This window comes from Lepus europaeus, chromosome 9 (genome assembly GCF_033115175.1).
Source record: "Lepus europaeus isolate LE1 chromosome 9, mLepTim1.pri, whole genome shotgun sequence".
NCBI lineage: Eukaryota > Metazoa > Chordata > Mammalia > Lagomorpha > Leporidae > Lepus > Lepus europaeus.
Window position 1 is genome coordinate 18,983,763 of NC_084835.1, and position 12,693 is coordinate 18,996,455.

A 12,693-nucleotide genomic window follows, 5' to 3' on the forward strand; every position below is an offset into this window, starting at 1 on the left:
TCCAGGTACATTAGCCAAGAGCTGGATTGGAAATGGAGCATCACAGACAAACTGGTACCCATATGGGATGCCAGTGTCACAGGCATCTGCTTAACCCCCTATGCTACAATGCTGGCCCCGACCTGAGTGATTTTGTAGAGACCACTGACATGACTGAAAATCTGACAGAATGTTTCCTGAGGAGACTAATAGTATGGAGGTTATCAAAGGAACTCATGTGTGGTTTTGGTTACCAGAGGGAGGGTGATTATAGATCATCAGGTGGTAAGGATTTGTAACATCTTTACCAAAGCCTTGTATTTGCCCTCTAAGATGTGGGAGCTGGACCCAGGCATTATTTGGTTTTGTGCAGTAGAACAAATCACTCAACATCCGGGTACTTTGAGCAAAGTCATACTGTTAGGGCATCCTTGGAAGCTGTCACTTCTTGGGTTGCTGCCTTCATGTCTGAATAACTGAGGTGAATCCTGGGAGGAGGAGGAAAAGAGAAACATCAGGAACAATGTCAGGTGGAGCAAACTCAGTGTCTGATTTTTTTCTAAGGCCAAGTCTGCAGTAATCTTCAATGTTTTGAAGAATAGATATCCACAGGGTCTAAAAGACCTGTATTCAGTCACTTTTGACTAAATGGTAATGATGATGTGTATTGACTATCTCTTTTCAAATCTTAAGTCTTGCATCAGGGTGATACTGACCTCATTTACTTGTCTAGTGAAACCAACTGTGTCATACAGACACTCCTGGCAATGAGGAATAGTAGGGACCTGGGTTTTGTGTCCATGTAAAATGAAGTAAAGTGTTGGAAAAAAAACTCAACCACCATCCCTTCCCCTAGTTGTATGGCCAAGAAGTTTTCCACAGTGTCTTCACAGTCCTGGATTTCCGGAAGAACCACACTCCCTTCCTGAACCATGTAACTTCTTAACTGCAGCAGCAGCTGTTCAGGTGCCTTCTCTAGATTGATGTTCAGGCCTTCAACCCAAGCAGCTTGTATTTGCTAAGCAATGACAAGTCTGAGGCAGCACTCCTAGGCTTTCAAGGAGGATTGTCCCTGTGTAGACAAGTACAGAAAACAGCTGCAGAGTTGGATGGCTGAGTTGATGTTCCCAGGCAGGAGCAGCCGAATAATACCCTTGCGTTGAAACACTCAAAGCTCATCTTCTTCTTCTTCTTTTTTTTTTTTTTTTTGACAGAGTGGATAGTGAGAGAGAGAGAAAGAGAGAAAGGTCTTCCTTTTTGCCGTTGGTTCACCCTCCAATGGCTGCCGTGGCCGGCGCACTGTAGCCGGCGCACTGCGCTGATCCGAAGGCAGGAGCCAGGTGCTTCTCCTGGTCTCCCATGTGGGTGCAGGGCCCAAGCACTTGGGCCATCCTCCACTGCACTCCCAGGCCACAGCAGAGAGCTGGCCTGGAAGAGGGGCAACTGGGACAGAATCCGGCGCCCCGACCGGGACTAGAACCTGGTGTGCCGGTGCCACAAGGTGGAGTATTAGCCTAGTGAGCTGCGGCGCCGGCCTCAAAGCTCATCTTCTATCCCAGTGTTCATGCAGCCTCTATGAACCCCTCCCTCATGGCCCACCTCAGGGTTAGAGAGAATCAGAATCTGACAGGGGCAATCAGGAAGGGAGCAAGGGTTTGCTAGGCTGGTCCTTACATGTATTTCTCAGGGCATCGGAGGTGATGTGCATCAGGTCTTGGATGACTGAGCCAGGCACACACTGACAGCATGACTGGAACACATCCCGTGTTGCTAGGCTTGTGCACTAGCACTTGGAACTTGTCATGGGGCAAATATGTCTGCTGAATATCGTTTTGGGTTTTTCTGTTTTTCCTATGTAATTGGAACTTGGATTACTTATATTCTTCTGAGGAAAGTGGATCCTGTGAAACTTTAGTGCAGTGAGGTTGAGGGATAGATGTGTAGAGACAGGCATGAGAGCTTAATACATTTAAACCCAATCACTGCTCCCGTAAACTGTTAGGTGTGCTGTTCCTGAGTGCAAGCAGCAAGTTAAATTTTCTTTACTTTCTGTTGTTGCAACATAAAACTTTCCAAGAAACCCAAGGCCACTTTTTAAAAAGCAGAACTATCTAGTATAGAATCATCCTAGTTCCTTTTTATGGGTCCTGACATGGGGTGGGATAGGGAGGTGGACTTCACAGAGAAGGGAAGAGAGACCAAACAGAAAGATGCTTGTGTGGGGAGTGGGTAAACAAATTCAGCTGTTGCATCTGGCTCTCTGGAAGAGAGGCAGTGTGGTTTGCTGGAGGAAATAGAAGACTGCTCGGTCAGATCTCTCCTGCATTCCCCTCTTGCTCTCTGAAGTGCGAGCATTATCTAACCTCTTTAATCTCCTTTCCTCTGTGAAATGGGGTTTAAAAGTTTTTTTATTTTCTTCAAGATTTTTGGAAGGATAATACAAATTGAAAAATGTGGAAAATACATTTTAAATAAGGTTGCATATGTTGTTTACTACCATGGTGCTGAGAAATTTGTGATGAGACCATTTTTCACTGATTGATTTATTTAGCAAGCTTCCATATATACAATGATCATACCTGTCATTTTTTGGACACTATTTTTGTGTGTTTGCCTCTGTGCTAAGAAGGCTGTTGGGTTGATAACACAGCCTCTCCTTCTTAACACCCCAGCCTGTGAGAGAACTCTGGTCAGCTCCGTGCCATGAATTCACCAGACAAGGGCTGGGCTCAGTAGCTCACCTGCCCTTCCCTCAGAAGAGCTGGGTCTGGTTTGTGTCTGTCCCCGTTCTTATTAAAGCCCAGGAATGAGAACTTTTCCTTGGTGGACCAGCAGAGCTAGGGAACCACAGGACAGGACCCCACTTTGTGATGGGGCAGTGTTGAATGGACTGGTACTAGTTATGCTCTAATGGAACTCACAAAGTTTGTGTTGTCTGCTGGGGAAAATCATGGCAGAGATGCTGGGGGCTTTATAGGGGGTGGGTGGGGGGTGGTTGAGATCCCAGGGCAATGTTGGTTCTTCTGCACCAGTGCACAGAGTCACTTCTGTAAAGGGACAAAGACACTCAGGATGGTCTGTAGAGAAAGTACTTATGATATCTTGGATGATTTAATATTCCTGCACCTTGGAATTCTTTGACCTACTGTATCTTATTGATTTGTCACAAAATTCTCATGAGGTGGGAAAATGACTGTGATAGGAGACTGGATGATGATGTCAGAAGACAGTCTCGATGGTGTTCTTGATACTCACCGACTGAGTGACTGGGCAAGTTACTTACCTTCTCTAAACCCCAGCTTCTCTATGATAAAATAGGAATGATCTATACTGCAATTGTTGAATTGTTCATGTAAAGTGTCTGATGGTAAATATTATAGATGTTGACAGTTGCAATGATTAAACTCTGCCATTTTGGTGCAAGCAACCACTGATGATATAAAAATGTATGTATGTGGCTGGGTTCCAATAAAACTTATTTACAAAAATAAGCAATGGGCTGGAATTGACCCATGGACCATCATTTTCTAAATCAAGGTCTAGATGAAGTCCTTATTCTATCATAGAATTGGTCTTCAATCAGTCTCTGTAACATGAATTATCATCTATTAAATGTTAAGTATGTGTGGCAGGTGGGTGTCCTAATTGTTTTGGATACATTCTCATTTAATCATTGTGGTAATTCTTGGGGGGATTACATAATTATTGCCATTTTTCCAGTGAGGTATTTGAGGCTCAGAAAACTAAATCTCCTGTTCAGTGCCACACGGTTGGTTGATAAAACTCGTAATTGTTTCTTAATCTTGAGGTTTTCAATCCCTTAGTTTTCATTATCATGTTTATTGTGTCCTGCAAGAATAATACACTAGTTAGCATGAACTGTGACTCATTTATCTGTTGAGAAGGATCTTTTCCCATTGCACATCTGATGCCCTCTGTGCTGTTGTGAGACAATCATCAGGGCCAGGAGCAGACTGAGCCCAGACCCAGATCTCTTGATCCTGAAGGAAATGATGATAGATACTTGTGTTTCTAAGAACAAAACAAGGACCAGTGTTGTGGTGCAGTGTGTTACCCTGCTGCTTGTGATGCTGGCATCCCATTACAGACCGCCGGTCCACGGGTTTTCCTCCCCTGCACACAAGAACAGATAACTAGATTTGGCTCTTGCTAATGATTACCGTCTCCAGGACTGATACTGATGACCTGATATTTAACCATGACCTTGAACTCCTCTTGTTTCTTTTCAGTAAGCAGAGGAAATGTTGTGTTCGCTGTTGTTATTGCTGTTTTATAATACATACAGCGCTGGCCCTAGTGATCATTCTTTTGAATCCATTTTCAGGCATTTCATCAACTTTCTGTCTTAACATTCTGATATTGAAGTGTTGATTTCCTCTTGGAGAGTCGTTTTGTCTTTTTTTTTTTTTTTTTGACAGGCAGAGTGGACAGTGAGAGAGAGAGACAGAGAGAAAGGTCTTCCTTTTTGCCGTTGGTTCACCCTCCAATGGCCGCTGCGGCCGGCGCACCGCACTGATCTGAAGGCAGGAGCCAGGTGCTTCTCCTGGTCTCCCATGGGGTGCAGGGCCCAAGGAATTGGGCCATCCTCCACTGCACTCCTGGGCCACAGCTGAGAGCTGGCGTGGAAGAGGGGCAACCGGGACAGAATCCAGTGCCTCAACCAGGACTAGAACCCGGTGTGCCGGCGCCGCAAGCAGAGGATTAGCCTATTGAACCGCAGTACCGGCCATCTTTCTTGTTCTTGTTTCTTGTAATTCTGCATTTATTTTTAGGCATTTGTGGAAACACTTTGTTTTTTTCTTTTTTTTAAAAAATATTTATTTATTTATTTATTTGAAAGTCAGAGTTACACAAAGAGAGTAGAGGCAGAGAGAGAGAGAGGTCTTCCATCCGCTAGTTCACTCCCCAGATGGCCGCAGCGGCTGGAGCTGCACCGATCTGAAGCCAGGAGCTTCTTCCGGGTCTCCCATGTGGGTACAGGGACCCAAGGACTTGGGCCTTCTTCAGCTGCTTTCCCAGGCCATAGCAGAGAGCTGGATTGGAAGTGGAGCAGCTGGGTCTTGAACTTGTGCCTATTTGGGATGCTGGCGCTTCAGGCCAGGGCTTTAACCCGCTGCGCTACAGCGCCAGCCCCAACACTTTTGTTTTCTACTGATGGCTTTTATTAATTTAATTTTTTTTTTTTTTTTTTTTTTTTTTTTTTTTTTACAGACAGAGTAGATAGTGAGAGAGAGAGAGAGAGAAAGATCTTCCTTTTTGCCGTTGGTTCACCCTCCAGTGGCTGCTGCGGCCGGCGCATCTCGCTGATCCGAAGCCAGGAGCCAGGTGCTCCTCCTGGTCTCCCATACGGGTGCAGGGCCCAAGGACTTGGGCCATCCTCCTCTGCCTTCCCGGGCCATAGCAGAGAGCCTGGTAGAGGGGCAACCGGGATAGAATCCGGCTCCCCAACCGGGACTAGAACCCGGTGTGCCGGCGCTGCAAGGCGGAGGATTAGCCTGTTAAGCCACGGCGCTGGCCTAATATTTATTTATTTATTTGAAAGGCAGAGTTATAGAGAGGCAGACACAGAGAGAGAGGTCTTCAACCGCTGGTTCATTCCCCAAATGGCTGCAACAGCTGAATCTGTGCCCATTCAAAGCCAGGAGCCAGGAGCTTCTCCCAGGTCTCCCATGCAGGTACAGGGCCCAAGGACGTGGGCCATCTTCCACTGCTTTCCCAGGCCATAGCAGAGAGCTGGATCAGATGTGGAACAGCCCAGAATTTGAACCGGTGCCCATATCAGATGCTAGCACTGCAGGCAGCAGCTTTATGATGGCTTTTTTCTTTGAGCTAGGCCTCTGTGTCTTAGGTAGAGTGAAAGCTCCTTCAGTGGATATTCAGAGGCCTGTGCTAGGTGAGTCCAGGGAGCTCTGGTTAGTGCTCAAGGGTAGGGCAAGAGCCCAGGGTGACATCCAAGTTGGGCATGGTAGATTCCTCTATTGTCAGCAGGGCCAGGGTATGATCCCATCTGTTGGCATAATCACAGTATCATCTTCTGTCTTCCAAAGTAATCAATGCCTGGAGTTAGTCCACAGTGGCTACCATCCCCACTCACATAGGGGCATGAACCACACAGAGTACCTGGTCCACAGTTTGAGCATGGAACCCTCTGCAATGACCCATCTCAAGCAGTAGGGGACCTCTGAACCAGTGATTTCCCAGAGACGCAGCCATAGGCGGTGGTACAGTCACAGAATTCTCAGTCATAGTGTGCAGGGCTCCTACAGTCGCAGGGTACAGAGGTCCGCTCTCAGCCCTGTGAGCCTGCCCCATCCACAGAGCAGAGGCACTCCCAGAGCCTGCTGCCTGTGGGTGATCCACCTGGGCAGGTTGAGCCCGGGAGCCTGTGATAGAGTAAGTTAAGGGAGTACCTCACAGGCTGCCCAGTCTTCTGCCAACCCTTCAGTCCAGACTTAAAGTCAGTAGGGAATGTGGATTTATCCCTCTGATAAAATCCCCTAGATGAGCATGTGTGTGAGCCTCTACTTGTATTAAAATGGCACTTTCTCCCTGCTGGTTGCTGGGTGCCCTTGTCGGGGAACGGGGAAAAAGAAATGTGCTCTTCCTTCATGGGGTTCAGAGAGTTCCTTACTCCCCTTCCCTCCCCCGAGCCCTGGGCTCCAGGGCAGACTCAGAGTCAGTGTGATGCACAGGGTTCTCCCTCAGGCAGTATCACCAATGACATGGAATGCCGCAGTCTGCTTTCACCCCACTTTCTGAAAATGGCATCTCCTCCAGGCCCCGGCTGCGGGAGTCATGGGTCATGTCCACACTCGCTGCTGCCTGTTTGTACTGTCCACGCTGCTCTGCGGTATCTTCCTTCCTTCCAGCTCTACCCTAGGATTGTACTTTCTCCACTTTTCTTCCATTATCTTCCCCTGGTCAAAATCAGCACATCTGTTCCCTATTCAACCATCTTGACTCCCCCAGACTTCCTACTTCATCTGGAAATTGTTCAGCAAGTAGCTGAACACGAAGGATTCTTGGAAGGAAAAAAAAATCCACAATACCATTATCTCAACTAAACAAAAATTAGTGATCAAACATTCAGATTTCCAATTGTTTCATCACTTTATAATGCTGAAAATATTTTTTGAACTAATTTTTGAATTAATGATTTTTCCTCCCAGTGTTTTCATTAGTAAAAAAGGAAAAAAAAAAAAAAAAAGGCAGCTCGAGCTGGAAAGATTTTCCCCCTGGCTCCAGCAGAGGGCCTTCAAGTCCCCTGTGTTTCAAAAGGAGAGACAGCTGCTGCTTCATTCCTGTTAGAGCCTCAGTCATTTACCTCAGGGTGGCTCAAGGTGAACTAGATAAGTGTGTGATGAGCAAATGAATTGGAAATTAGGTGAAAAAAATAGCTTTTAAAATCTGAGTTTATTAACTACTTTCTGAGCCAGCTACTGGCTCAGTGTTTTATTTTCACTATCCCATGAGGTAGACATAATCCCCTTTTTCTAAATGAGGATATCAAAGCTGAAAGAGACAGAAAGACATGAAAATCATAAAGGCAGCAAGTAGCAAATCCATAAGTTAACCTAGCTCTGTAACTTTATTTCAAGTAACATCTAGAAAGTATGTAACCGATTGAAAAGGTTGTAACCGCTCACACCGGAAGCCCTTCCTTATGGACTGGGTGTTTGCATCCCCTCAGAGTTATATGTTGAAGCCCTGCTCCCCCCCCCCCCCAAAGCAAAACAAAACAAAACAAAGCATCCAAGAGCTCAAAGGAAAGGCCCTGTGAGGATGCAGTTAGAAAGTGAGCCTCTGCAACCGGGGAGGTGGCCCTCCCAGGAACTGCATCAGCTGGCACCTGGCACCTGGGCTTCCCAACCGCTGAGTGGTGACACAAGTGATTTCTGTTATTTCAAGCCATTCAGTTTATGGTATTTTGTTATGGCCGTTCCAGCAAACTAAGACGCTCCTCTGTACTTTACCAAACACAACCCCCATCTTCCTCCAAATTTAAGAGTAATAATTTTCTTGCTTTTCGTTAGCTTATTTTCTGTGTTTAGTTTTGCCTGGTTTTGAGCTTTATATAATTGGAATTATACTGCTTGTTTTTTGTTTTTTTTTTTTTTTTGGTGACTTGCTTTTTATACTTGACATTATGTTCAGTCCATATTGAGTGTATATTTTAATAGCATTTCTTTGTTTTCATTGATGTATGGTGTTTTGCAGTGCAGTTATACCACTGTGTATTCATACATTGCATGGAATAGGCATCTTGGTTGTTGGTAAATATAATTCTTAGTTGTGTCCTGGTATACAGAAGAACACACATCTCTGAGGTATGCAAGAGTAAGTCTAGAAATCCATGGAAAATGGAATTAAACTTATTTTGGTGCAAAAAAATTTGAAATCCATGCATACAAAGGATCTTCAAAAAGTTGATGAGCATGCATGGTAGGAAAAATCTATGCATAGATTTCAAAATTCTTTTGCACCAAATTTATCATTTACTTTGATTTTTCCATGAAGTTTTTGAAGCATATTCATGTATCTTGGACTGTGATTTCTGGTAATTTGGGATATATATCAACTTAGTGGTGTGTGTGTTTGTGTGTGTATGAGAGCGCGAGCGAGACAGCGCTTTGTGGATAATGTAAAGCTAAAACTGGACCTTGAGACATATGTACTATTTTCATGGGTGGGAGGTTGATTCACAGTCGAAGTAGGGCAAATTGTGTGAGTAAAGGTGCAGTTTGGAATGGGGGCAGCCATTAGGTGAGAATAAATATCTGACTGGCAGGTTGTGAATATCCAATAAGGTGTGGAAATGTTTGACTCAGTTATTTCAAGAAGACAAAGGCTTGTCAAAATGAAAGTACTTTGAAATAAAGATGACACTTAACACATTATTTTTTTCTTTTTTCTTTTTTTTTTCCCCCCACAGGCAGAGTTAGACAGTGAGAGAGAGACAGAGAGAAAGGTCTTCCTTCCGTTGGTTCACTCCCCAAATGGCTGCTACGGCTGGCGTGCTGCACTGATCCGAAGCCAGGAGCCAGGTGCTTCTCCTGGTCTCCCATGCGGGTGCAGGGCCCAAGCACCTGGGCCATCCTCCACTGCACTCCCGGGCCACAGAAGAGAGCTGTGGCAACTGAGACAGAACCAGCGCCCCAACCGGGACTAGAACCCGGGGTACTGGGACCGCAGGCGGAGGATTAGCCAAGTGAACCACGGCACCAGCCTCTCTCTTTTTTTTTTTTAACCTCTCCATTAAGAGGATTTTTTTTAATTTGACAGATAAAGTTAGTGCGAGAGAGACAGAGAGAAAGGTCTTCCCTCCGTTGGTTCACCCCCAAAATGGCCGCTACGGCCAGAGCTACACTGATCTGAAACCAGGAGCCCGGTGCTTCCTCCTGTTCTCCCATGGGGGCGCAGGGGCCCAAGCACTTGGGCCATCCTCCACTGCACTCCCGGGCCACAGCAGAGAGCTGGACTGGAAGAGGAGCAACCGGGACTAGAACCTGGTGTCCATATGGGATGCCAGCGCTGCAGGCGGAGGATTACCCAAATGAGCCACGGTGCCAGCCCCTAGCCATGTGCAGTTTAACAAACACACACATTGCAAGTCGAAATTAGAGACTTTTTATTACACACTCGATTAACAAACAGCAATCTGAAACAATCTTGATTTTTAGTTGGTAGCCATTGGACTTGCCTGAGTTCTTTCTCATCCCACTTTGGAGGCAAATATTCCTGCAGCTTCCTGTTATTTCCCCGAAGTCAAGACCTATGGCTACTGTGCAGAAAGGCCTTTGTCCAGGAAAGTAATTGGTAAGAAAATCATAGACTAGGACATCTTAGGATGGCATCAAGCACACCTGCAGGAGTGGCAGACAAACTAAGGGGATGCCATGGTAACAGTAGAAAGCAACCCTAAGCAGAAGCCTAGCACAGCTGTAAGGTCTGGAGTGCAGTCACCTCGTGAGGAGTCAGTGTATTTTACAAGTGGACACAGCAACATGGTGGTGAGATGAAGATGATGATATTCCCACAGGTTGCTGTCTTATGAGCAGAGACTTGAGTGTAATTTCCACTTTGAGAATGGCCTGCAGTTTTCTGGAAGACTTTCTATGGGTCTATTCTGCAGGTTTTGCCCGCATACCAGAAGCCTGGCTGTGGCCACTGTCCTCAGGGTGAAGGGGTCCTGTCCCTCAGATACCATACTCTACCAGTCTGAGGGAGCTCAGTGCTCATGGGATTGCTCAAAGAAAGTCTTAAGGACAACAGAAGGAAGCTATGAAATGCATGACCTGGCTGGGCCAGATGCTGAGTAAGCATCTTGCCAGGAAAAATATTGAGGGAGGCAAAGTGGAAACTGAACCCTGAGGTCAATTCTTAAATGTGAAACTGTTATATTCTCGACTTACTCTTCCTTTGTGGCACTTGGAATAAAGAGCCTGACCTTGACAGCCTGCCTTTCCTCTGTTCCCCAACAGATAACCAAGTGGGCAGGGGGTCTGTAGAGGAGCAATGAGACAGAACAGCCAAGGGGCTCCCTACGAGGTGCTTTGGCAGAAATCAGAATCTGAGAGGCACATGACCTAGGCATTTGACTTCTGTGTGTTTCCAAGGGCAGCCACTTTGCTTGCTTGCCTGGGGCCTCCCAAGCTGGTCTGGGCCGGCTTGGGCTCCAGGACCTGCTCTGAAGGCTCACTCAGAATCCACTGCATGGTCAAAGGCGTGCACAGAGTGCTTCTTTGTCCTGGACACAGAACACAGGTACAAAAGGAACACCAGACATAACAAGGCTGCTGCTGCGAAGAAGGCAAGGAGGCCCACAAAGACAGGTGGCTCTATGGGCAGGTGGATCAGGGGACTTTCAGCTGGGATCTGGTTGGTCAGGCTGAGCATGTAGCCGAGAGACCAGGCTATGCTGCTGTTCCCCACCTGTGGAGCAGAGAAAATGGCTCAGTTCTTGGGGCAAGGCTGAATTAACATTCCCAGGCACACCACTGCCAACCCCACCAAGCTCCTACAGCCACTGTGTTCCAAAGAGGTCAAAGGACTTGCCCATGTTCAGACACAACCCTGTGGCTGCCAAGGCGTGGAGGGTTCTACCTTCAGCACTGCAGAAGATGGAATCCTGCCACCCTTGTCACAGCCAAGTGTGAAGTAGTTACACATAATAGAAGAGTATTCCTATTTTCTCAGGATACAGGAGTGCTTGTGGCTACAGAAAGAGGACACTGCACTCAGGACCCGTTTCTAAGGATGGGACCAGTCCAGTTGGGAAGCAGATTTTGTCAATGTTTTGTTTTTTTTATTTTTTTATTTTTTGACAGGCAGAGTGGACAGTGAGAGAGAGAGAGAGAGACAGACAGACAGACAGACAGACAGAAAGAAAGAAAGGTCTTCCTTAACCGTTGGTTTACCCTCCAATGGCCGCTGCAGCCGGCGCACCGTGCTGATCCGAAGCCAGGAGCCAGGTGCTTCTCCTGGTCTCCCATGTGGGTGCAGGGCCCAAGCACTTGGGCCATCCTCCACTGCCTTCCCGGGCCATAGCAGAGAGCTGGCCTGGAAGAGGGGCAACCGGGACAGAATCCGGCGCCCCGACCGGGACTAGATCGGTGTGCCGGCACCACAGGCAGAGGATTAGCCTATTGAGCTGCGGCGCCAGCCGGTCAATGTCTTCTGATAGCTTCATGCACTTTTGCTTTGTATTTTTTAGACTGTTTCATAGGTACGTAACTGTCTTGAACTTGCAATTTTCATGGTGAATTGATTTTTTTTTTATTAAAATGCTGTAATTTTCTGTCTTGAATGATGCTCTTTATTTTAGACTATTTTCCATATATTAGATACACCAATTTTCATTTAAGTAGTATTTGCCTAATAATTGAATTTTTTTTACTTTGTTAATGTCCTTATGCTTAAAGCTCAAGTGTTTCTCTTATAAACAGAATCTACTTGATTTTTTAAAATCCAGTCTGACAATATCTGTCCTTTAACTGATAGGTTGAATTCGCTTATGACTATTGTAATTAGTGGTAAATTTGGCCTATTAATATCTTACTTTAAAATTTTCAATTATTAGTGCTATTTCCCTTTATTATTTCCTTCTTTCTTGCCTCAAAAATGGTATCTGTGTGTTCCCTTTGAAAAGATGAAAATTTTAGGCTGCACCCGGGTTCCTGTACCCCACCCCCTTCTGTTGTAACCCTTAAGTTGGATAATTTCCATACTTGGGTTCTATGGGTAGATTTTTGTCTTTAACTTTTTTTTAGCATTAATTTTCTTTTTCTTTTTTAACATAAACTTTAAGCCACAGCATCATTTATTCATATTTCTTGTACTTTTTGTAATTTCTCCTGTATTTACTTTTTATTTGATTACTTCCTCCAAAAAATACTTTCAGTGTCAGTCTTTGTGTTGAAAATCTTCCAAAGTCTTTTTATACATTTAAATACTAATTTGACTGGATGGAAAAGTAATTGATTAAAGGAAAGGAACTCTAAATCTGAATGTTCCATTAATCTGCACTGCTCTTTAACAGGAAGTCCTTCTCCGTTCTGATAATATTCTTTCCTAGTAATTAGATTCATTAGAAGTGAAGCTTAGACAGCACATGCCACCAACAGCCCTAATGTCTCCAGATATCCTAATTTTTTATACATTATTCAATTTTACTTATGTGAAAATAGACAGTCA

The 12,693-nt window shown here is 45.4% G+C and overlaps 1 protein-coding gene and 1 long non-coding RNA gene across 2 annotated transcripts in view; one reads left to right on the forward strand and one right to left on the reverse strand.

The window, feature by feature from the left end:
* LOC133766860 (uncharacterized) overlaps positions 1-12,693 on the forward strand; it is a 185,525-nt gene that overhangs the window by 9,867 nt on the left and 162,965 nt on the right. The window lies entirely within an intron of this gene.
* ENTPD3 (ectonucleoside triphosphate diphosphohydrolase 3) overlaps positions 9,643-12,693 on the reverse strand; it is a 34,622-nt gene continuing 31,571 nt past the window's right edge. The window contains exon 11 of the mRNA XM_062200664.1: positions 9,643-10,932. Within this exon, the coding sequence (XP_062056648.1) occupies positions 10,696-10,932 (237 nt within the window). The 3' untranslated portion in view covers positions 9,643-10,695. The remainder of the gene's footprint in view (positions 10,933-12,693) is intronic.